The sequence below is a fragment of the Haemaphysalis longicornis genome, unplaced genomic scaffold, assembly GCF_048455015.1.
Source record: "Haemaphysalis longicornis isolate Haplotype H1 unplaced genomic scaffold, Haemaphysalis longicornis Haplotype H1 scaffold_4, whole genome shotgun sequence".
In the NCBI taxonomy this organism is placed as follows: Eukaryota; Metazoa; Arthropoda; class Arachnida; order Ixodida; family Ixodidae; genus Haemaphysalis; species Haemaphysalis longicornis.
Window position 1 is genome coordinate 112,581,719 of NW_027526361.1, and position 25,218 is coordinate 112,606,936.

The 25,218-nt window shown below is 47.7% G+C and overlaps 1 protein-coding gene across 1 annotated transcript; it reads right to left on the reverse strand.

The window, feature by feature from the left end:
- Window positions 1–1,025: 1,025 nt before the first annotated feature.
- LOC144179936 (uncharacterized) lies at window positions 1,026–2,096 on the reverse strand. Its single transcript, XM_077708351.1, has one exon. It carries the CDS (start codon window positions 2,094–2,096, stop codon window positions 1,026–1,028), a length of 1,071 nt encoding a protein of 356 aa, XP_077564477.1.
- Window positions 2,097–25,218: the final 23,122 nt, after the last annotated feature.

A 25,218-nucleotide genomic window follows, 5' to 3' on the forward strand; every position in this document is an offset into this window, starting at 1 on the left:
GGCTCCAGCGCCTGTGTAGCGTCGACGCGTTAAACCTCATATTCAATCAATCAACCTCTAAACTCACACCCCCAAAGTCCAACCCTGCTTAGATAGAAGATTTCATCATCATCGCTGACCATGTGTACTGCCAAACTATAGTTTGCAGAGAGAGAGAGAGAGAGAGAGAGAGAGAGAGAGAAACTTTATTGCGTGTCCGGCAGAGTGACTTAGGCCGTGGGGTCGGCCCCGATCCCGGGCGGGTCGAGCCCGTAATGGTTTGCGCCACCGCAGGTCCTTCCCGCTGTCGGGTCAGGGCTTCCTCCACCTGCCGGACGGCCTGGAGTTGTGTGTTGTAGTCTGAGGAGGTGATGGCTTCACGCACTTTTGGTGGCAATTCTTGTGCTTCAGAGTGTGTTTGTAGGTGAGTGCAGTCGTTGAGTATGTGCGCTGTCGTAGCGGGGGCAGTCTTGCAGATGATGCAACGGTCGGTGTTGTATAGCGTTGGGCAGATGTATCTGGCGAGCACGGGTGTCAGGATTGAGTCCGTCTGTAGCTGGCGGTATAGCACGCCTTCGCGGCGCGTTAGTTGCGGGTGTGGGGCAGGGAGTCGCTGCCTGTTTTGGCGGTACCATCTCAGGATGTCTCCGTACGTCTCCAGTGGTACTGGTTCGCTCTCGTGGGCTCGCAGTTCGCTGTTCCGATTGCGGTCCGAGTGTTGGCTGGTGTGCGTCGCGCGGTACGTAAGTCCTCGCGCTGCGCGGTCAGCCTCCTCGTTCCGGTTACGGATCCGCCCCTCCGGGTCGAGCGGTCCCACGTGTGCAGGATGCCAACTAATAAAGATCGGGTGCTGGCGGGTTTGGCCCGTCCTGTGGAGGAAGCGGGCCGTACTGGTGCTTGTTGTGTTGTTCGCAAAGCGGAGAATCGCTGTTCGTGAGTCGCTGAGTATCGTTCTACATCGAGGGTCGGTCGCGGCGAGGGCGATCGCGAGCTCTTCTGCGTGATGCGAGTCCGTGGCCTTGCAGCTGCCGGCCGTGCGGATTGTTCTATCGGATGCTGCGATTGCGACTGCCGTGTAGTAGTTGGACCGGGCGCGGTCTTCCGCCGCGTCGACGGAGTATGCGGCGGAACTCCGTCGACGGAGTAATGCGTCGACGGAGTTCCGGGTTCGTATTCTTGGGAAGTGGGCGGACTCGGAGGAGTCTGAGCATGGGTTCGGATAGGGTGGTCGTGCCCTCGGCGGGCTGGTTGCGGGGCCTGATATTCACTTGTTGCAGGATGTGTCGTCCAGAGCGCGTGGTCGACAGCCGGGCTATCTGGGACGTGTTTTGGGCTTCTGCTATTTCTGCCAGAGTGTTGTGGACGCCGAGGTCGAGAAGCCGGTCTGTGCGTGAGTACTGGTAGAGGCCGATCGCTGTTCGGTAGGCTTTGCGTATTGCCGCGTCAATTTTCTCACGCTCGGCCTTGCTCCAGTTGTGATACGGGGCTATGTAGGCGACGTGGCTGATAGCGAAAGACTGCAGGAGTCTCAGTACATGTGCTTCTTTCATGGAGGCGTGTCTCGATGAGACCCGGCGGATCAGCTGTGTGGCCGCGGTGATCTTGGTGAGGAGCTTGTTGACTGTGAATCCGTTGCGTCTGTGCGCTTCGATGTGCATGCCGAGGACGCGGATTTTAGGGACTTGGGGTATGCTTCCGCCGTCGCGTGTATGTAGTGCTATGTTGGCTGCGGCGTTGCCATCTTTCCGGTTTGGTCCTGGTGGTAGGATAAGTAGCTCAGACTTCGCAGGAGAGCACTTGAGTCCTGTGCCCTCGAGGCTGAACTCGACCGCCTCTATTGCTTGCTGAAGTGCATTTTCGGTCTGACCGTCGCTGCCGCCTCTTGTCCAAATGGTGATGTCATCGGCATATATGGTGAGCCGGATGTCGGGAACAGTGTGCAGGGCCGTAGCTACCCGTATCATGACCAAGTTGAGCAAGAGCGGCGAGATAACCGAGCCTTGGGGAGTGCCTTCAGAGCCGAGGGTCTTGGGGGCGAGCTCGATGTCGCCGGCGTGGATGGTAACGGTGCGTCCTGTTAGGAAGTCCTTTATGTAGGCGAATGCTCGCGTTCCCATGTGGAGTGCCGATACTTCCTCCAGGATGGCCTTGTGGTGTATCTTGTCGAATGTGCTTTGGAGATCTAGGCGTGTCCCGGCACCCCGGCGGGCGATCCCAAATGTCTCGCTTCAGGAGGAGCATGGCGTCTTGTGTACTCAGCTTTTCCCGGAATCCGATCATGGTGTGGGGGTAGAGCTCGTTGTCCTCTAGGTATCTCTTCCATCGGTTCATCAGCACGTGCTCGAGTACTTTGCCGACGCATGACGTGAGCGAGATGGGTCGGAGGTTGACGGTGTGTGAGTGCTTGCCGGGCTTGGGTTCATGAGGACTGTTTTCGCTGTCTTCCAGGCCTTAGGTAAGGTGCCTGGGCGCCAGCAGGCATTGTAGTGCTTGGCGAGGGCTGCGATTGTCGTGTCCGGCAGGTTGCGGAGTTCCTTGTTTCAGTTGAGCGTTTGTAATACGCATTGCGAGAGTTCAGTTAGATTAGCAAAGACATCCTATTTTTATGTTATGTGGTTTATTATTGATCTACCATTTGTTAAATGCATTGTGTAAAGTTCGGTTTTACAGAGTGTGTTTAAGTATGGCTTTCCTGCGCTGTTTTACTCAGTTGTCAACGTCATTAGTGACGCATAGAAAGCTTCGCTATAGAGGTTTCTATAGACTACACTGCAAAATATTATGTGACAGGAGTTTGATTCCATCTTTAGCAATATATTTTGTTGTTAAAAGCTCCAAAAATTCGGTTGCCTTTTACCGTATCCACTCAGATATTTTTGTGATCTGATACGGCATCTGTTCCTTTCTTCGCCACGTAAACGCGGGCGCCCACATGCATAAACTAAGTTAGTGCTTATAGGTCTCGGTGCTGTAATCCTTCATTCTGAATCAAGCTATTGTGCCATTAAGGCTTCCGTTTTTAAACACAAAACTTCCAAACTACAAAGACAGAACACATTATGAACTAGAAAATACAAAGGAGCCCCCCAACCACAAAAAGGGGCCTGTTTTCTGGCACTTAACTGCCCGGCAACAACGAAAACAAAAAAAAGAAACAAAAATAGCAACCGCTCGCGACTTCAAAGCGAATTTGTAGATGCGGCGCCGCAAACAATGGAACGGAAAGGCTTGCTACTGCCACTCGTCTTCACAGAAGGGTTCCTCCAGGCGTACCTCCGCACTCTCCTTGCCGAAATGGAAGCTTCGTCTTCGGCGCTCGGAAATTTTTAAGTGGATTAGAGCACAGAAAGCTGATGAAGCGTTAGCCTATTAGCCCCAAAGCGGACGGAGGAAAGCTGTTGAAGATGATGTCGAAGCGTGTTCGCCTCCCCCATACATCGCGTTTTGGGGGAAATGCGTCTGATCATGTGGGTTACTTGTTCTGGGGTGTGTTTTAACTTGTTCATTAGAATGGAGGATGTGCGGTCTACTTGAAATGTTATGCCAAGGATCTTGATGTATTGAGAGGGGGTGATGCTATTGCCATCCATGTGGATGTTGATCGTCGGAGGTGCAGGTGGTTTGTTTTTTCGGCGGGAGACCAGTATCAGTTCAGACTTCGGGGGGCACAACTAAGACCGCACAATAGGGAGTAGCGGTTCACTATGACCACCGCCATTTGCAAACGGTTCTCAATCTCCTCTATCGATCCAGTGGACGACCAGATGGTAATGGCGTCCACATACAGGCCATGCCGGATACCCGGTATGTCATTTAGGAGCGGAGGAAGGCCGAGCAGGGCGATCTTAAGTAGCAGGGGGATAGGACTGCCCCCTCAGGTGTGCCGCGCCCACCAGGAGAGAAAAGATTAGTGGCGTGTTTCCCGATCTTGAGGATGACTTGTCTGTTGGTGAGGAAGTCTCGGGCGTACTGGTAGGTTGTTGCGCCTCAGCCAAGGGGGTTGAGTCGAAGCAAGATGGCGGTCTGCTTCATATGGCCAAATGCGCCTTTTAGGTCCAGTGCCAAAATTTCAATACAAGGATTTTGTTTGGCAGGTCGCTTTACCTCCTCTTTGATTTGAAGTAGGATATCCTGCGTGGAAAGATTGGGGCGGAAGCCTACGGTCCCGGGAAGCTTTCCTGTGTCTTCTAGGTCCGTTTAAAGGGACACTGAAGTGAATTTGTCAAGCTCCCGTTTTTGCTTGCACTGCGTAGACTGGCTCAAATTAGCACACTTTTCATCGTTTATCCGGTTGACAAATCGGTAATTATTTTACAAAGCGCGAAAGAAGAAAAACTGTCATGCGGGTTTGCGGCGTCCGCACCAACTAAGCTGTGACGTTGGGAGGAGGGGGCACCGTGATTGGACGATGCGCAAGGTTAGCAATCAAACAAGTTTCGGTTTCGGTTTCGGTTCTCTAAAACAACATGTTTGATATCCGATGGCGTCGTTGGATGGGCATTCTCAATATCCCAGTAATCATAGTACCGCGCTTCTGCCATGCTGTCGGCTATAAAATGCATAAGATAAGCCTCCCAGGACGGCTTGGAATCGTAGCATTCACTAGCTGAGGCCTACGCAGTGCATGAACGCCCTCCGCGTCCCCGCAGACGTTCAAATACATGCGCTTTTCCCCCATATTTGGAGCTTTCATCACTCATGCCTGTATCGTAAAAAGCGTGTTCGCACCAGGCCAAGGGTCTGTTGATTCTGGCCTGTGCCCGCTAGCAGTCGGTGCTTATGGCAACAGCAGGCCAACGAGAACTCGCTAGCGCGCCAGTGCCAGCGTGCGCGAGTTCTGTGGACTAGTTCGTGGAGCGATGAACGTTGCGGCCCAAAAAAAAGATGAAGTCAGTATAGAAAACATCAGCGAAAAACGAAAAAGTTAACTTATAAAAAAAAGCCTGTACCAGGCAGTATTTGAACTTGCGACTGGCAAAACACTTGCGGTGTCATAATTAGCACTCTAGACAACTAGGCCACGGACGGGGGCTAGCGGACGGTCGAAATATAAGGTATATAATGTAGAACCAGTTTACACTTTTATACAGTTTAAGTATTTCAAGCAGCTCAGGTGACTATTTGTTGTATTGCGCTCGTACAGTAAGCGTCCCCCGAGCTTCCACAATAGCTCACGTCTAGGAATTGCATTTCGTATACGGAAAAGCGTTCGCAGATGCGTAGTCGTGCTGCTGACCGCTGTGCTTGTTCGCCCAGCGCAAAAAAGTGCTTCCCGCACCCTAGGTTTACGCTGTACGGTAAATATATCTGCTGATTTTATTTCCTTAGTACCTATATTGACTTCGCTGACTCTTCTCCCCCTTCAAGAGGCCTTATATTTTCCTACTGGCGTACCAGTCAGCGAAGCGTCGCATGCACGCTTGTGCAGCGCTTGTGTGAAGCGACCTTGACTTGGAGCTAGATACAGTGTACAAACTAACCAAGTAAAGAAAGGCACATTCTTCCATTCACAAACGTGTCCTGGCTTCGTTTCAACTGATCGAGCGAATTGTGACGACCCGTCGGCGGCCGGCGGACTAAACGTTGGGTCGACTGACTCGGTCGCGGAAGGTCGGCGAGCCGCACAGTAGCGCAGCCAATTGCCAGCTCCTCTCCAGCTGACGTCACACGAAAACGCCACAGAAAATGGGCGAGAGTTCAGAGAGGAGGACAGCATTTTCGAATTGATTTTTCTACTAAATAAATTCGCGTAAACGTGCTCAGAGTGATCGAAACAGGGCCTAGGGACTCCTGACTACAATTTGCGCTCGTAATCCCGCATTGTTTACAAATCACTTCAGTGTCCCTTTAAAGCCGGTTGGGGACAACATGTTCCAGAAGCTTCCCCACGCAGCACGTGAGGGAAATGAGGCGGAAATTTTCTATGCTAGGTGGTTTGCCCGGCTTTGGTATTAGGCGGACCTCCGCCGTTTTCCATTCAGCTGGAAGAACCCAGCCCACCATATATGGCTAAGGTACAAATGTGGACGTAGTAAATGCGTTGCATTCAAAGACGCTCACTTCAACACCAATGGTATCGTATGAACAACTAAAAATGCATCCGTGCCCTTGAGGATTATTTTTTCAGATCCAAGATGAGTAGAGCACAGTTCCTTAAACCGCTATTGCCCGCGAAACGCGGCGTACGGAATATATCGATTGAAAGCAGCACAATTGAAATGAATAGGCAAACGAAGCGGAAGGAGATAGTAATGGCCAACATGGGGAAGGCAAGGGAAAAGCAAAATAATAGCAAGATCAACTGGCGTTTCGCTCTTCTCGCACGCGGATATGGTTTTATAACCTCAGCAAAGCGTTCATTAATCTGTAATTACCTCTCGTTCAGCCTAGGTTACCTTGTCGTAGTACGTCGAAATGAGGGCAGATACACGAGAGCAACCGGAAAGCAGCTGGCGCTGGCGGCTTAGCTTGGGAATTAAAGCTTTAATGGCTACGTTCAAATACCAGCGTGTAGTCAGAGAGAACTGGAGGGGAAAGCCGAGGGACTCCGACGAAACCTACCTACATCGGAAAATGAATTTAAGCTGTAATGAGAAATGATCTGTGCGTGCGGCATTGGCTAAAACATTTTGGACGCAACCGTAGTCGCCGCGGCTTATAAGCCGCTTTAATCCCAATTCAATCCGATTGGAGGCGATTTGACTGAACTGGCCACGCTAACTTCTGCGAATCGGTGGTGATAGAAATATTTAATGTGCACGGCTTATTCTTCGACGGCGAAATACCCATGCTTCTGCATATCTAACAGAAGGTGATCGCCCTGAAACAATAATCAAGAGCAGAATCAAAGGATGCAGCGATAGACCTCCTCTCTATAACGACGCCCACTCCGATTCATGGCTCGGTAAGCGAATCTGGCCACCTTCATCATAGTCAGCGTGTATAGTGTGTACTGCATAACGGACACCGTACCATCACCACGCACCCTCCTTCTGTGTGCGTCTGAGTGTTTGTATGTGAGTTTGCATGAAGCGGCACCACACGGGGGCTCCGTTAGAAGTCCGGCTCTCTTATGACGACGACGCAGCACCGTAGCATGGTACTATAAGTCTAAGAGATGCACCGAGAGATGGATGAAGACAAGCCTGTGCCTGTCGTTATTCATCGCGGGTGGTTATTGCCCTCAGAGCACGCATCTTTACTCACAGTGTACGAAGGAAAAGCCACTTCTGCAGACCCCGTACGTTGACGCTGCTTGGGCGTAATAACGTCAGAAACGACTGGCGTACCACCAGTCACCCTCGCGTGTTTGCCCAAGGCGTATGTGGCTCCATTAATACTCCTCGTGAAAAGGCCGAGCGTACTTCTCAAAGGGTGAGCTGGGAATAAAGGTTGCTATTTATGCAGGATGTGTTTTCTCGTGTCCTTTTTCGCACTGCGATCCGCAGTTGGGGTTGAAGAACCGTTAGTCCGCAGTGCGCTGTATTTCTTCACACTATTACTTCGCTTGTTATCAATTTAATTCTTATTGAAACATTGTTTGTTGTTTATGTTATTGATATTACTTGTATAACTACGAATAATGATATGTGTTAATTTTATTAGGTTGCTGTATTCTTTCACAATACATCAGGGGGAAAGTAGGACAAGTTATCTGAGGGGATATGTATTATGGGATGAATAAACGTCGCTAGTGGCATCTGATGGTACGTCCGTGGGATTAATGCCTGCCGTTTTTCTTGTGTGATATTGTAGAGCTTCTGCATACTTTTTGAGTATGCGCTCGGAAAAGCATTTCGGTCATTTTTTACCATCGCATCTCAGGTGAAGACGGGCGAGGTTTAAAAAAAAACGGCTATGGTATTGTTTTTTCACGTCTCATTGATCGTCAAAAGACGGCACGTTTGAGTTTTTAACCTATTTATTACCTCTTTGTTGTTTCTTGGTGATGGTATCGGTTAAAAACCTCAAAGACTTCAATTTTTTGCTTATCCCGCCAGCAATTCGGTCTTGTCTTTCAAGGAGTTTGCTTTTCTTTTCCGGACCGTGGAACTCCCGTATCACATTAGCCTTTATTATTCATTCTCTAGTGGCGGCACAAGTTTCTAGAATGCTTCATTCAGGTCAGTTCACATGTTCTAGAAGACGCACTAACACTGAGACGCCGCCCGAGAATATGAAAATAGCGTTACATTTTTTATAAAGCATGATCACAAGGGTCTTGGTGGAAGTAACAGATAACCGAGATGGACTGTATTATATGAGGGACATTTTAGAACATTACAGGTGTGCCCGAAGAAAATACCTACCTCCTCGTCTGGAACTCACCAAAGACAAAACAATTCAACTAAGAAGACTTCAAACGAACTCTTTCCCTCACGCCACGCAATTGCATATGATTCACCCCAGTCGCTACAGTAACAACTGCAAATTCTGCGAGACGCCCAACACTTTCTACCACATGGTATGGGAGTGCAGGGGTGTCAAGAAACTCCCAGAAGTCCTGGCGCCATCGGTGGAGCAGTGGGGGGACCTGCTGTGCAGCCAGGTCCTGAAAAACCAGCGCCACCTGGTGATCCGGGCCACACAAGCAGCTGAAGGCCATGGCATCCCGGACTAGGGTCGCCACCCACCCTGGATGATCAACGTTAAAGTATCAAAGATCGTCCATCGCTCATTTTTTGTGCGCATGGAATAAACGTTTACTTCTCTCTCTCTCTCTCTCTCTCTCTCTCTCTCTCTCTCTCTCTCTCTCTCTCTCTGCTGTGGATGTAGTTCTTCATAAAATTAATCTTCCATAATTTTTTTAATAAAGAAACACTACAAATATCACTTATGTATTCATTTTCGGCAGCATGTTTGGGTAATGTTTTGTTCATGTCCAAAAATGTTTAAAAGTGTGAATATTTTGAGCGGACGTAGACTTCCACATCTGACTTTGGGTATATAAAACTATGCGCAGTTTCTGTTTCGCTGTGGCCGGGTGGCTGAATCGAGTCACAGACAGACAGACAGACAGACAGACAGACAGAGGTATATAAAGCTATTGCGCAGCTTCTCTTTCAATCTGGCCGCGTGGCTGAACCGAGTCACAGACAGACAGACAGACTGACCAAAATTTCTACGTGTAAGTAGCCTAAGAAAGACTATCGTCTTAAAAAACAGCGCTCGCCAGTAGGGATATGAATTCTGCCCTCGAGATGGTCAGCGCCTCCGCTGATGCGCGAAATTGGAGCAGCCGTTCTCTGTTCGGCAGGTTTCTCCCAACGTCTCTCTTTGGATGGATGAGAATCAATGACAGGGCAGGAAGCGGAGCAGAACGTAGATCGAAAAGACGCTGGTATTCGGCATCGGTAGAGCCGAGCAGACGAACAAAAGAAAAACAAACACACAAAAGTTCGCACTTTCGGTGGTTCGAACAATAGCAGAACATAAAAATTCTGTGATGTAAGAAATGGGAAATACCACTGTGCGCTCACACAATTGTCCAAACGTAGAAGAGAAACAGAAGCGATAGCTTGAAAAGGAAGGGGCGTGGAAGAAGCATTCCACAAATTGTTGCACGCACACTGGAGAACTATCTATGCCGGACGAAGCAAAGTGTGTGCAAAATAATGGACGCCCACTGGGACGAAAGAAATGGAAGATACGAACGGAGACGAACGAACAACAGGTAATAAAAAGCGAGACAGCGAGAAAGATATGGAAAAATGGCTTGGAACAATAAACGAAAAAAAGCGCCAAAAGTGCCAGTTTCCGGCAATCACAGGCGATAAAAGCACAGGGTGGCTTGCGGGCTTGCACGGCTGAAGTTTCCGAAGTGGAATTCCAAATTTGAATCCGGCGCCGGCGTTCGGGTGCAGATGATACCGCTCAATTGTTGAACAAGCCGGTACCTTCGTCTTTCCACCGAAGACCGCGAAGAGGCTTTTTTCCTTTTATATTCCAATACAGCATTCTCAGGCACTGGGGCAGCTAGGACCTCCGATGCAAAGGCTGTTAAAAGCGTTTGTTGCTTGTTGAATCGGCGACGCGCGTGTACCATTTTCTGTATAAAGCGTTCTCAGCAATGTCATATACGGGACGCAGGTTAGCTGAAAGTACTGAAACAGCCGTTGCCGCCTTAAGGCCTGGATACATGGAGCAAATATGCGACTAAAAGTCGACGAATAACGCCCGACGGCGTCCGCCCGACGCGCGGTGGCGGAAAAAACGTCGTCTGCCACCCATCTGCCGAGGACAGAACAGTTCGCCCGGCGTCGACGTCACCGGAAGCGGCAAACAAACAGCGTACCAGAACTAGCCAATCAGGAGGTCTCGGTGCTCGCCCCCATTTCCGCCTGCTCCGCTTGTCTGCGTCGTCTTCTGGGCGTGATGCTCACCGCAACGTTATAAGCGTTGGTTCACCGTTCATGCCGGTGCACACACTTGACGTGCACACAACGAAGTGGCGGCGACCTGTGCAGCTGGGAATAAGCGACTGAACATAAGCCCGTTTCAGCTACTTCACGGCCACCCAAACACCCACCGCCCGGATGCCTACCTAATGACCATGGAGGAAGAACCAATCAGCGGAGGTAGTGACAAAAGCTTCCCGCGTGGCTGGAGCCATAGAGTTGCTGGAGCAGACGATGAAGTGCAGATAATTTTCGTCCAGAGTAGCCAGACCACAATCAGATCGCCGCTTTCTTCCAACTGCGGTGGCACATGCATATCGGCAACGCAACAAGATTTGAAACTATGTTTAAACGATAACTTTACGCTTTTTTTAGTACTTCATAATTTTACAGAAAGTTGTAGTGGTATCGAGAGCTTTTTGCTTGTGGTGCGCTTCATTTCGCAGCATTTGCATCATCTAGCCACACTGGCAGCGAGCCAGCGGCGAGGCAGCGGCGGGAGCGCATAGTTGACTCGGCGCTGCCCCGCAACGGATATTCCGCCGGGCGAACTTGATTGATTGTAGGGTTTAACGCGGAGGGCTCCGTATTAATTTTGACCACCTGGGGATCTTTAACGTGCGCCGAAATCTCGTACACACGGGCGTTTCGCCGGGCGAACTTCGTGGTGAAAGTTCTCTCCATGTATTCAGGCCTTTAGTGTTTCTCACTGCTGCTCATTGCGGAAGGTACGGTAGCTTGATAGTTACAGTGAAGGAAGTTCGTTGACACTAAAACTGCTAAAAAAGAACAACCCCCTGAGCTAAATATGGGTTACGAGGAGAATAATTTCGCGTGTTCGCTTCTTTTCGGGCTTTAGTATACCCGAAAAAATAATGGCATGAACCAAAGCAAGTTTGTTCTACGTGTGTGCGGACGCTTCCTTATAGTTCATCACCGTCATTCAGTGTGCTCAAATGCATCGTATTCTCTTAAGGTCAATGCATCAGAGTCGTCATGAATTCTCGCCTGAAGATCTCTATTGAGATTGATTTGAGCTCTATCGCAGAGCAACGCCTCACTACGGCTTCAACGCACTCTGCCCGCCATTTGCACTGCGCACCCTCGACTGCTGGCCTTCCCACTGCTTTCTTTGTGTTCCAGTGACCCATTCCCAGACCTGGTTCAAAGGGATTTTTCTAGGCCTTCAAGCGGACTCCAAAATACAGGAACTATGATGTTAAAAAAAATTCACAGGTCATTAGCTTCACCTAATGCGTTTGCCATTTTGTTGTGGACAAGGTTAAACTTCGCGACAAGTTAAGTTAGTTGTAATATAAATCATTAATTTCGTTGACAGCGCGTTCATTTTGCCGACATTAAATTATCCGAGGTTTGCTGTCGAATATTAGTGGGCCTCTCTGGTCTCACCTTGATATCTGCTGGAATACGCATATAACTTCTGACACGAGCCGAGCAGCAAGAGTTCTACATAAATATTTGATAGAGCACCTAGGTGGACTCACACTGCGCTTGAAGTCGCTGTTCACCCTATTCTGCAGGTCTCATGTTGGCACCGATGACACACAATTTGCATTTGCATTATGGAGATCCTCACGTTCACATTCTGGGGAATTTTTCGGACGGACGACAACGCTTCACTACGCGATCGCCATCCAAGTGAGAGGTGCAGCCTGCCTACCTCCTTTAGGGAGCACGGCTGCTTTCAGTTCTTGCCTGTCAATGCCGCCAGCTCGGTCGTATTCTGTTACCCCACCACCTCCACTTAAGAAGTCATGCAGACAAAATAAAAGTTTGTTTCATTGAAAAGATTTCGTGTTTTATAGTGTCCCCAGCGCTTTCCGACAGCAAATAATGCCGCATTCACTGAGAAAATCAATTTAGCTTAACATTTTGATTCTTCCGACAAATCGTGTCTTTTCGTGACTCTTGCCATTAAGGCATGGGGTGGGTATTCAAACAAACTTCCAGTGCGTCATCAGGCTCTGCAGCCTTGCTTACCGTCTATCCTTGCAGATGGCGCTACCGCAGTCAGCCGCAGACCGCCGTGCGCCGTTGCTTTGTTTTTGGCAGTATTCGCACTTGACATTTTTTATATTACGGTAGCAAGTAGTCATTTTGTGAAACATGGGGTGCTCGACAAACAGGGTCACGTAACACAACGTCGCTTAAAGGAGTCATGAAGAGAAAACACAAGTTTGGTTCATTCGAAAGATTGCCTCGTTAGAACCATACTGACACCACTTTTAACACAAACTTCGCTCAAATAAGCTATATAATTAGGAAAAAATGGAATTACCATGCGACCCACCAGCTCATTTCCCGCAATAGAACCTATGATGTCACACGAGAATGCTCTGCGATTGGCGGAGGCCGGCAAAAGCAAACGCAAGTCAGGCAGGGCTTACCAGTTTGCATAGTGAGCTATATGCCCGTTAAACATACTGCACATTCCTTTTATGACACTAAGAACGGTGGAGTAAACGGTTGAAGTCCCGAATAAACACGCAAGCGTGTATCCCAATGCGTACGAAACTACCGCCAGCCGAACTCGACATCTCGCCGTCGCCACCGTCGCGCAGACGAATTTTCCGGTTCAAGGCTCTTCGGGGCCAAGGAACCGTCCCAGCACGCACAGCCGCGACCTTGCTTGGTATCGTAATCCCTTCACAGGAGGTTGGCCGTCATATCGCCAACCAGCAAAGGTAAAAATAGAAACGAGGGGAGTAAGGAACAGCAAGCAGCGACGAGATAGTGACAGTCGTCGCAGAAGTTTCGGAATGGTGTTGGCTTGCTGCTGTTGTTAGGAGCTGGTTTCCAGTTTACAACCACTGAAAACTTCCGTTTGTTCGAGTACTTTACAATGAAATTTCGTTGCTGCGTTTTGAAATGCCCATGTAGTACGGGAAAATCGTCGAGGGAGTGCGACATCCCCGCCGGTGAGGAGATCTCCTTTCATGTGCTGCCCAACGACGAACCTCCGCGAAGCAAGTGGCTATGTTTTGTGAACTTTGCAAACGGAGGAGAAAGAGAGCTAAATGAATACGAGTGTGCTCACTTCATTATTTCCGATGAAGTGATTACGGCAGGAACCCTTACGTTAGCTCACTCCTGGGACATGCTGACGCTCGTCGCCGACTTCGTCAAATCGCTCTGGCCTTGGGGGGGGGGGGAGGGAAATGCCGTACACACCGCGAATTGATGCTCGTATCTTTCTGGTCGGAGCAGAGAGCTCGCGCGACGGCTTTCCATACACGACACCTGCCAACTGGCATAAGCGATACTGCTACTGAAATTGAACTATTATTAACCGTAATAAAATTACGGCACATACGTACCAGTCTGTCATCGTCCGCCGCGACGGGGCTGACGAGGCAGCGGCGCCGACGGATGGGCGTTCGTCTGTTGTGGCTATCGCGGAATGGTCGCTTTCCGGTCCATCCGCGTATCCCACAACTCCTGCCGCTCGTGCACTTAGAAGCATTGAGCGTTCAAGTGGTGTGAGGTTGTTAAATGCAAGCCCGAGCTTCTCGGCGAGAGTTTTGTTCTCCGGATCGGGCGATTCCATGACTAGGGCTGCGGGTGCACTAGGTTTTACTAGTATTTTTAAAATTTCCGCCGTCTCGGTTTCGGCCCGAGTTCCGGTTTCTGTTTGATTCCCGCATGTGGGTGTTATATGGAGTCGACATACTAAGTATCTGTTTCATGGACCGGCTCGTATGACGCCATTGTTCCCGTCACGAAATGTGCAATTTAGCGGGAGATTTAAAATTTTGGCTTAAATTGCCTTATTTCTCAGTGAATAAAGCATCATTTGCTTCTGGGAAAGCGCTTAGGGTACTAGGAAACACATAATCTTTCGAATAAAACAAACTTTTGTTTTCTCTTCATGGCTCCTTTAAGCCTGTCGGCCAATGTCATCTAAGACAATTCAAAAGCGGCGGACTGTTGTGCAGCTAAAACAAACATAATGCGCACAGTGTCAACAGCAGTGCGCATCGGTACTTCTATGTTTACATGAAGTTTCGAAACTTTCAGTGTTTACCCCACCATTCCTACTGCTGTAAAATGGACATGCTTGTCGAAGGAGCTGTTCGCGCTTAAATAAGAAAAAAACAGCTCGTTCGGCATTTTTATGAGCATAGCCTAATTTGCGTTTGCTCTTGCTGGCCTCAGCCAATCGCACAACTGGAGCATATGCCATCATACGTTCTGTTGCGGGAAATGAGCTAGTAGGTCACATGGCAATTTCCTTTTTTCCTAATTATTATAGCCTATGTGAGCGAAGTGTGCGTTAAACGTGGCGTCAGTATGATTCCAACAAGGCAATCTTTCGAATGAACGAGGTTGATATAGGAACGAATGGTGACGCAACAGGTCCCGTGATTTTAACAAAATGGCGGGTGACGTCAGTGTGACTCAGCCGTGCTACATCTTCCCGTTCTTAGCGAGCGAATAATTACAAATGGCTTTCTGATTTTAGGTAACGGAAGGGCTCCCGGCGTGACCTTGGGCTCCAGCGTAGCTCTTGAGCGGTCTCGGTGTCGTCTATTCGCTCGCACCCAGCCGGAGAACTCTCATCGGGATGGTAGTGGGGGGGAGGGGGGATCTTGCAGATGCACCCCCCCCCCCCATCCCGAAGAGAGTTCTCGATAGCAAATAATATTCTACATCTACTGCATAAAACCGGCGCCTGCTGTTGCCCACGCCACCTCCTGGCGGCATATGAAAAATCACGCGGCAACAGCAACGAACGGTTCCACTTGCTAGGTTCCACGTTGTGCTTGGAACGCACGTGGAGCACGGCCACGCGGTTCTATAAACCTTGAACCCGGCCTATAGCAGTGGAACGCGGTAAATTCAAATCGCCTTGAGCAAATCTGCACTGTGTTTACATTTGGACGAGCGCGACGGTATAGGAACAGCATGAGAGGTGGGTGGGAAAGAAAAGGGGGGCATTTCCTTGGCAAATGTCAACAAAGACTATTGTCTTTTGACGACATTTGCAGCGAAAGGAGCAGATACGGGGCCAATTTTTTTTCGTGGGTGCCGTATGTAGTCACTCTCTGGACAGGTGACAGCGGTGGCAGGTTCCTGGTGCCGTGTTTGTAGTACATCCTTTGGCGTTCGCGGATCCCGTAAAGGCGATTATGGGCGGCTCGGTTTGGCACAGTTTCCGGCACCAGGTGGCTTGCACACTCCGCCAGCGGGGTTCTTGTCTGCATTTCCGTCAGGCTCTGCACAGGCGACTTCAAAACAGAATCTCGAAGTGTATCACACCATTCAAGCAGGGCCATGTAAAAGTCTGGCCTTCTAAGAGATAACTTCTATTGTAGTATTTGCTTCCTGGGCAGCCCTCTCCCTCCTACAATTTCAGCGTGGATAATATGGGCTCGACGTTACTTTTGTAATTACGAGCCCATACTTTTTTTTTAATTTTTTATATAAAAAATGTTGAATGATTTTTTTTCTTTCTGTGCTGTTGAATGGAGACCCGTTATTGCCGCACAGTTTACGTGGTAATCAATGAACCAAAAAATATTCGGCACACCAGGCTTTCAGCACGCTGGGAATGGGATGGCGAAATTCGTCTACTTCATAAAAGCGGAACTAAAAGTAAAAAATATTGGAAAACTGTCGGCTCTTCTAAAACGATAGGTACATTAGTTTGGAGTAGCGGCAATCCTCCCCCGCAAAAGCGGCTTTAACTATCGTCCTGTCTCGTGTATATTGACACCAATAATAGACACTAAACTTTTACGTCCTTTTTCCCACACAGAAATTGTGTATAAATACCCTTGTTGTGTGGAAAAAAGACTGTTTACCAATGCCATTTTATTGAGCGGCCGCGGTCAAATCTTTAATTACCCAAAGCTCAAAGAAAGCATGAACCCACGCGACAATTTCTCACGCATTGAGTAAATGCATTCAAGAATGATATAAATACGCATCCGATACGTGGTTTATGAGAAAGCGGTGTAGCATTGTACTCTTTCGTCATGATCGATGCCCTTATGGTCTATGAATCAGCGCTTGAGCAGATAACTCAATCTAACCAACTTTATTTACAGCCTTTGTGTAGGTGGGAATGGAGATTGAATTGGAGAAGGCAGGGATACAAATAGACGGAGCGAAGTTTATCACCCTGAAATTTGCGGACTACATGGTCTCGTTCATTGAATGGGCAAAAGAAAACTTGGTGGTAGAATTGAAAACAACCCAGTACAAATCGAACGTGAAGTAAGTAGACATGGAGAGAGGGAGTGGTTTAGTAATGGCAATCGAAAATCGGAAGACGTTTGTAAATGTGACTATCCTATCCAAACCATGATGATGAAATAAGGCGTTGATTTGTTATGGGCTGGCGTGCATTCCTTAAACAGTAGGCTACATTTGCGACGAAAGAGGAATTCATAAACTGAATATGTGCTCACGGAAACCAGGTATGGAGCAGATGCTTCGGGATTTACTAATTGGTGTGAAAAAAAACTGCAAGTTTGCCCTGCGAGCCGTGAAAGACTACTAGAAGTTGAGGTTTGGATGAGAAAATGAGAAACAAGGGAGATGGAAAATAGCTACAGCGCGAATCGAATCAAGGACACAGAAAGACTACGGGACGAGCGCTGACTTCCAACTCGTCCCGTCGTCTTTCTGGGTCTTGTTTCGATACGCGCTGCACCTATGTTTACAATGAACTTACAACTTGCCCAACATTAAACTTTGTTAAGGGTAATGGATCAGGGAACAAACTAGCGTGGAGGACTTTCCGACTGAGACTGTGGGAAAGAGGTGTAATTTGACCGGCCCTGTTCTCAGGAGGACAAACAACCTCTGGACGAAAGCGGCAACAGAATTGCTCAGAAGGGTAGCAAACTCCTAGGGCTGGCAGAGGTGATAAGATAGACTGGTGATATGGATGACTAGTATGATGAGGAGAATATCTCTTGGACCTCTTGAAATGTCAGCCTACATTGAAGCGACTGCATTCCCCTAGCATGTGAAGATGATGTGTGCCATTGTCCGCAGCTGCTCCATTACAGTGGTGTTGATATACCGCCACTGGGAGTAACATGAAGAAAACATAACCTGAGCCTACTACTTTATGTGTCCTAGTTCAGTTGATGATGGATGCTAGCTGACGGTGTAGAAGTATTCATCCAGGAGCGCACCTCTGCACATAGTCTTTTAAGGCATTGCTAGAAGATAGGGTGAGGGTGTCATGTGAATGTCGATGGCTCCTATTTTAATTTGGTTGTGGAGCTTCTAGATTGTCAAACTGCTGAGTCATGTTAAGGCGGTGGTACTGACCGACCAAATAGGTAATACAATGCATTTTGTTGTATGAATTATCTTTAGATGTAGGCCTGGTGGCAATCGGGAACGTCTCACCACTCATCGGGACTGCAGTGAGTGATATGAAGGCTTTTACTTCCTAGACTTCGACTGTACTTATTAAAGGGCACGAAGCTTCCGTTAGAGGCTGCTTGGCACGTACAACAATGACTTGCCACGGCCTTCGGTAAAGCGCCGAAGGTTTACTATTCACAAACGACCACACTAATGTAATTAAAATCATTAGAAAGTGAGTCATAAATACCAATTAATTATTTGTTCAGTGCATATCTACTGATTCACTTTATGCGCAGTCGACCGCCGAAGAAAACAAAATGGCACTTCCGTTCGAAGCCGCCACCCCTGCTACCGTTAGATCACCACGTTGCTGGTGCAGGGATTTCTGATGCTAAATCTGAATTCAAGGCTGCGATTTTACGTCAATTATTATTTCGTACCAAACTTTAGATTCCTCACTCACAGTGTTGCTGATTCGCATGTCTCGGTGGCGGTGCTATAATACCTTACACGCGTACACCAACGTGCATACGTGTGCATTGGTGTTCCGCTGGAGGCATGCCGGCTCTGCATGTTGACTCTACAACACTTTCGGTATACTCTTTCACTCATTCCTTCGCGTCTGGAAGCACTGCAAAAGCCATAGTTATCGCCAACACGGAGCGGCACCGCGTGACTTTCTCGTCGCAGCAGATGCGACTTCTGTTTCGGCTTTTTCTTGTGGCTATCCTTTAAGAGTGACAATCGGATCCGTTCATTTTTTCAAACGATTCATTGTTTCAAATGAAGGAAAGCCGGCCAATAGCCGCTACACCGCTGTAATGATGTTTTTCTCGTGATAGAAGAACGCCAACATGGGGAAAGAGAGAAAGGTCTGTTGATCAAGTTTCTAAGTTATGCGATGGGCATAGGCTGAGGTACTTTGCGACCCGATAATCTAACTCATGGATGTGTTGGTTGACTACGTTCTGAAAGCATTAGGGATTTCGAAAAGAGTTGAAAAAATAGTTGCAGAGACCCTTTAAGTACACACTTTTAAGTTTCCTTGAGGGTTACATTGAAATAATGTTCAAGTTACATTTTATTTGCATCTCACCTCGTCTAGTCAGACCAGCTTTTAAAATTTACGTGTTTTTTTTATGATAGGGGCGAAAAGCGAGAACGTCCGTGGGTTCGAGATTTCAGCGCACGTTAAAGATCACCATGTGGTCAAAATTAATTTGGAGCCCTCAGCTACGGCACACCTCATCGCCTGTTTAGCGTCGGTGCGTTAAACCTCATAATCAATAAAAATTTACAGGGTTAAAGTTACTTGAATTATACTTCGCGAAACAGCTAAACCGTCTAGTAAATGTGTATGAATATTGGCTGAAGTTTCGCGAGTGATTACACAGTGTGTCCACTGTTCTTGCCGCCTGCAATACCGACCTGTTACTAATAAAGGTTCAGGATGGCGGAAAGGTCTGGGGGACGTCGAGGTAGAACTCAGGTCGATAATTTGGGAAGCCGAGCGCACGCGCGGCGACTACGACTTTGGAGGGATTCCACCGACAAGCCCCGAAGATAACTCTAAGGATAGTGCTTTCGTTTTGAGGCTAGAATAGGTTGCTTGAAACGAAGAGATTCGTGAGGAAGTTGTCATGACCTCAGATTTAAGGCCGCAGATTTAAGGCCGCAAAATGACCGCAGATTTAAGGCCTGCGGAATAGAAATAGAAACAATTCCAATATTGCATTGAAATATGTTCGCATGCATCCAGATTTGTATGCGGTAAATATTCGGCTTCCCAATGCGCTATTGTTTAAAGGTCATACAAACAAAGTGCACTAAAATACTCTAGGAACAACTGCAGAAGATTTGACAGCTGGTGGAAGAAAAGCAAATAGGGGAATATAACATAGGACAGCTACCGCCTGTAACGGGCAACATTCTGCCGCTAAGAGTAGCACGAAAATGTAAAGAGTAGTATAAACGAGATACCGTTTACGTGCTCGGTACGATGACACATGCCATCCCCCCTACATAAAGTGGGTATCAATCAATCAATCAATCAATCAATCAATCAATCAATCAATCAATCAATCAATCAATCAATCAATCAATCAATCAATCAATCAATCATCAGTCAATCAATCAACCAATCAATCATCAGTCAATCAATCAGTCAGTCAGTCAGTCAGTGAATCAATCGTTCAATCAGTCAACCAATGGGTCGATCAATGAGTAAAACCGGTTCCTATTGAGCCAAGTTTTGAAGCAGTTGAGGCACGCAACTGGCTGGCTGAAAGCAATGACGAAGTGCAGCTGCAGGAGTGGCAGCTGCAGGAAATGTAGTTCATTCATGCCGCCTCGTCGCCGACGCGGCGGTGAGACAACGAAAGCGCTCTCGTGCCGCGAACTGTGTACATCGCCATGGGGCCATTTCGGAATATCGGAAAGAAGGAAATAGCTGTAACTCCGAACGCAAGAATCAACGTCAAGCGAATATGTTGGAGCGGGAGGGAGAAAGGTCCCTTGAAGCCGAGCCCAAGTGACGGCGTCGAGACGGCGGTGACACAGCGGCCAGAAAAATTCAGCAAAAAGGTGACCTAAGCGCACACGTATGGTCGTACCATCGTGTCACCAAAATAGCTTCGCTGTTTAGGCACATTCACTGGGTGGAGTGAAAGATGGATTTTTTGTGCCCTTTTGGCCTACAGGACGTCCCGCCCGCCAGCCGCTCAAAACTCCGTTCCCTTCCTGACATCCAGTCTCCCTCCGTCCTTAATGACGATCACCGCAGAAGTAACTCTGATAAGTAAAAACGCTTTCAACCACAACAAGCATGAGAGGGCAGTCAAGATGATAAACAAGCAAGCAGCAAACGGAGCGCGGCTTAGTTATTTATTATTCCGAAGAAAAGGAGCGGAAGGAAACCAAATGGGGACTGTCTCCACAAAGGACAGAAAGGTATGCGCAAAAAAAATCTAATAACCATTTACCTTTTCTTCAGTCTCAAAAAAACTTACCGAATTACGAAAAGAAACAAGATTTTCACTTTGAACTCCAAAACCGTTGTCCAGATTGGCCAACTCAAGGCAAATGTTTCTGCAGCTAAGTCTGAAATGGGAGGTGGGATTACAGGATGCTCTAAAAGCAGGTCTAAGCGCTTCGGAACGGAAATAAGGGCTATTTCTCGCACTTCCCTAAAGGCAAAGGTAGAACGCTCGAAAGGGCATGCAGGCGTTATTGAAAGGAAACGACGGAGCCATGTTTTTCTAGAGAAAAGCTCGATTCATTCTGAGCCGCCCCTCCAATTTGTTCTTACTTTTTCTATCTCCCCATTTCTTTCCCTTTCTTTTCGCCCCCGCCCCCGTAGGGCTTCGTGTGCGGAGTGGCTAGTCATATTCTCACACTTGCCTGTGCTGTAGGCACTATTTTCTTATCGCCTTCGGTGTTATAACTTTCTTTATCGTCCATCACCTCGTAGGTATTTCGCGATTTATTTATTTATTTATTTATTTATTTATTTATTTATTTATTTATTTATTTATTTATTTATTTATTTATTTATTTATTTATTTATTTATTTATTTATTTATTTATTATACCCTCAAGGCCATGGGCATTGAAGAGGGGAGTGGGTTTAACAAGATGTACAAATCATAAAAGCAGTGCATGTGTTCAAATACAAAAACATAGATTATCCTGATTATACAATGCTAGCTAATGCTAGATGAAACAGATGATTATCGCGTATGGAAACAACATCGGCGGGAAGGTGGTTCCAGTCTCGGGATGTTTTGGGAATGAAAGACTCAGCAAAATATTTTGTGTTAGATGAATCAACTCCAACTTTATGATTATGGTCAATTCGACGTGATATGTACTGAGGCTGTGAAAGCAGTTCAGCATGGAGAGAAGCATGGTAATAAACTTTATGAAACAAAGTTAGGCGAAAAATGCGACGTCGTGACGCCAAAGATGGGAGGCCAATACTACTTTTCATTGTCGTTACACTTGCAGTCCTGTTATAATTTGATAGAATGAAACGGCCTGAATTATTCTGAACAAGTTCAAGTGCGGTAAGTAAATTGTCATGACACGGATCCCATACTGGCGTGGCGTACTCTAGTTTTGATCTGATCAGTGTTTTGTATAGAAGAAGTTTTAACGAAGACGGGGCCGAGGAAAAGTTCCGCCGCAAATATCCTAGCATACGGTTTGCCTTGTTAATAATGTATTCGATGTGTTGCGTCCAAGTTAAACTGTTAGTAATATGAACACCTAGGTACTTATAAGAGGAAACGATTTCAAGTGGTATTTTGTTCAGGTAATATACAGGCATACAACTAGTAGTTCTTGAAACACGCATTACTTTACATTTAGTGACATTAAGTTCCATTAACCATTCTTTGCACCAGTTACTGACGCTAGTTAGATCTGATTGGAGAGAGTAGGAGTCGTAATCAGTAGTTATTTCCCGAAAAATAACGCAGTTGTCGGCAAACAAATGAACACTAGAGGATATAAGAGAAGGCAGGTCGTTAATGTAAATAAGGAACAAAAGAGGGCCAAGAACAGATCCTTGGGGGACCCCAGAGGAAACCTGGCTGAGTGAAGAGTTATGATTATCGGCTGAAACAAATTGCGAGCGATTATTGAGGAAAAATTCAATCCACTCCATAATGATGTCATCAAGTGGCAGTCGATTCATGGGACTCCCCCTGCAGTTCTAAGTTGCGAAACCGCATAACGGGCACCAACGTTCAATGCTTAAAACAGGAGGTTTAGCCTACAAAAATACTTAGCTTGAACACTTTACTTAACTTAAAAATACTTAACTAACACGTGAACATCGCTTCAAACTTGTGATTTCCGCATTCGGCCGCATCTTGGCCAACTTCTTAATGCTTCTGCGGCTCGGATCCAGGATTTCATGGCGACCTCCCACGCAGAAAAACTCAACGTGGGAAAGCCACCTTACAAGGACAAGCTTATTGCCAAACCAAATGCATATATCCGCTCGTGTGGGAGCGGGAACTCTCCTCTAGGAAGTGAGATTGAAAAAGGCAGCAGCAAAAGAAAATGCATGACCCCGTTCGCGTCCGAACTATGTGCGCTGTGAATGTATGAGTAAATGTGTGGCATAGGCCGCGCCTTATAAGACGGCCAAGCGCGTAGTGTAGGGAAACGAGTTTTGCGGTGTATGGGCAATTGGAACGCGGTCATCGCCATAGTTGCACTCCGTTCAAGAGAAGATGTTTGACCTTAAGCTGATACGTGTCATCATTTAACGTGCATTTGGAGGAGATTAGTTATCATTGAGAGACACCATATTCGAGATCAGTATTGCCAAATAAAAGTTTGTGCGTAAGACCGCCGTAAGCGCGACAAGGAAAATTTCCTCGCACGTTTCAGCTAATTATTTTGTCGGCGTTATGTCGTGTGGCAAAAAGCTTCGCTGGTCATTCATGGTAGGAGGGCCGCAATGGCGCCTTTATTCTTTATTTACCTCTCATCCTGCGTTGGTACCTCTACAATAGTGAGAATTTTTATAAGAAGCTGTTTCTTTGCAATCTCCATGACAACCTGCTGCTGCTCTTGTTAAAAGAAAAACGCCCCACTTTGAATGAAGTTCGGCAAAAGATCAAGAAGACTGACATTGGCCGTAAGTATGGCAGTGCGCAGTCGAATTTGGCGACCATCATCAAACATTCCAACAAAAGTGAAGCCGTTCTGGATAGGGATATTGGCACCGGTGACCTGAAACGAATTCGCGCTGATTCTTCTGCCGAGGTAAAGAGGCGCTCCTCAAATGGTTTGTAGATGCCCGAACGATGAATGTCCCTCGGAGTGGGCTAATCCTGCTACAAAAGGCCAGTAGTTCGGGTATCGGTCTTGGTCTCGACAACTTCAAGGCGGGCAACGGATGTCTGCAGTGCTTCGGAGAACGGCATGACATCATATACAAGAGCATTGAGGGTGACGCTGCGTCCGTCGACGAGGATGGTCTCCGGCATTGGGCGGAGCGTAAGATGGCCGCATCTTTAAGACATACGCTCACAGGGACATATACAACGCTGATGAAAGGGGGCTGTTTTTTCAGTTTCTGCCAGCGAAATCTCTCGCTGCGAAGACGGACAAGTGTGTGGGAGGAAAAAAACAGAACAGCAAGAAACACATCACGGTGTTGGTGTGCGCCAACATGGACGGCTCAGACAAGCCGAAGGACCCCTTTGTCATTGGCACGCCTAAGAAACGGCGCGGCTGTGCGAAAATGCTGCCACTTCCAGTAGCGTTTTCGCACAACTGCTAGGCATGGATGACAAGGGAGGTCTTGTGCAAGTGGCTGGCTGACTTCTACGAGAAGATCTGAGCGGAGAAGCGCAAAGTTCTCCTGTTGGTAGACAATTGCAGTGCAAACTATGTCAACGCACATTTAAGCGTTGTCGAAGTCTGTCCTTTTCCTTCCTCCAAACGCAACCACTAAGCTACAGCCGATGTGCCAGGGAGTAATACAAAAACATCGAAATACCCTATCACCGCCGTTTCATCTAGCTCTCCCCATTGCCATACGGACCGATTACAACTCAGCAGACCTGAAGGCAATATTTTTTGCAGGCGGGGCCTGGAGGGACGTGCAGTCGCGCACGATACCTCGCTGCTTCCGCGAAGCCGGTTTCTGGCTGTGCGGCAGCGCGGTCGGAGATGAAGCAGCAGTGGCGAAGTAGATGGTGCCGCGGCTTCCATGAGCCTAGTACAGCTTTGGGAGTCTGCTAGCGCTGCAAACGTTGTACCACGTGGCTTTAACTGCATGGATTTCGCCCTCGCAGACGAAGACGCAGTCTCAACTGAGGAACTCTCCATCGATGAACTGGCCAGCGGTGTTTCTGAAAAGGAAGCAATCGTCGATGGCAGCGCCTCGGACGCCGAAGGCGACGCCGGTGACGTACCTCAGCCAGTGACATCCTGAGCAGTTGTTGCAGCCTTTTAGATGTTGCATATGTACTTGAGTGGAGAAATGGGCATCGGATCACATTTGGACATTCTTGAGGCCGCTGTTCTGAAACGCGATCACGAAACGGGTGCAGGGTAGCTTCGACCACTTGTTTGAGAAAGTGTAAATAAAATTTTCCGCTCGTTCTACTTAAAACTCGCACACTTTTAAAGTCAAGATATAGCGAAAAAGCGGTTATAGCGAAGCAATGTCCTATTCCCGCCGATATCGTAATAACCGCGATACAATGTATTGGTTAATTTTTGGTATCTTGTTGAAAGCGAGAATTTATTCCCGTTCATAATATCGTTCCGTGCTTATGAGCTTAAGGGAGCTTTTTGTTTGGGACGTTAAGGAAGGGATATGCATGATGGGTAGAAAGGTGAAGGAGGTAGGGGAACGGAGGGAAGGAGGAGTAGGGGCAAGAGCAAATACTAGAGTCATAGGGAAGGGAAACGGGGGACAAACGAGACCTCAGCCAGGTCTAGAATGGCAGGAAGGAAGGGGTTAATC

Coding starts and splice junctions, on each gene's coding strand:
- LOC144179936 (XM_077708351.1), bottom strand. CDS start 2,096: ATGGGAACGCGAGCATTCGCCTACATAAAGGACTTCCTAACAGGACGC.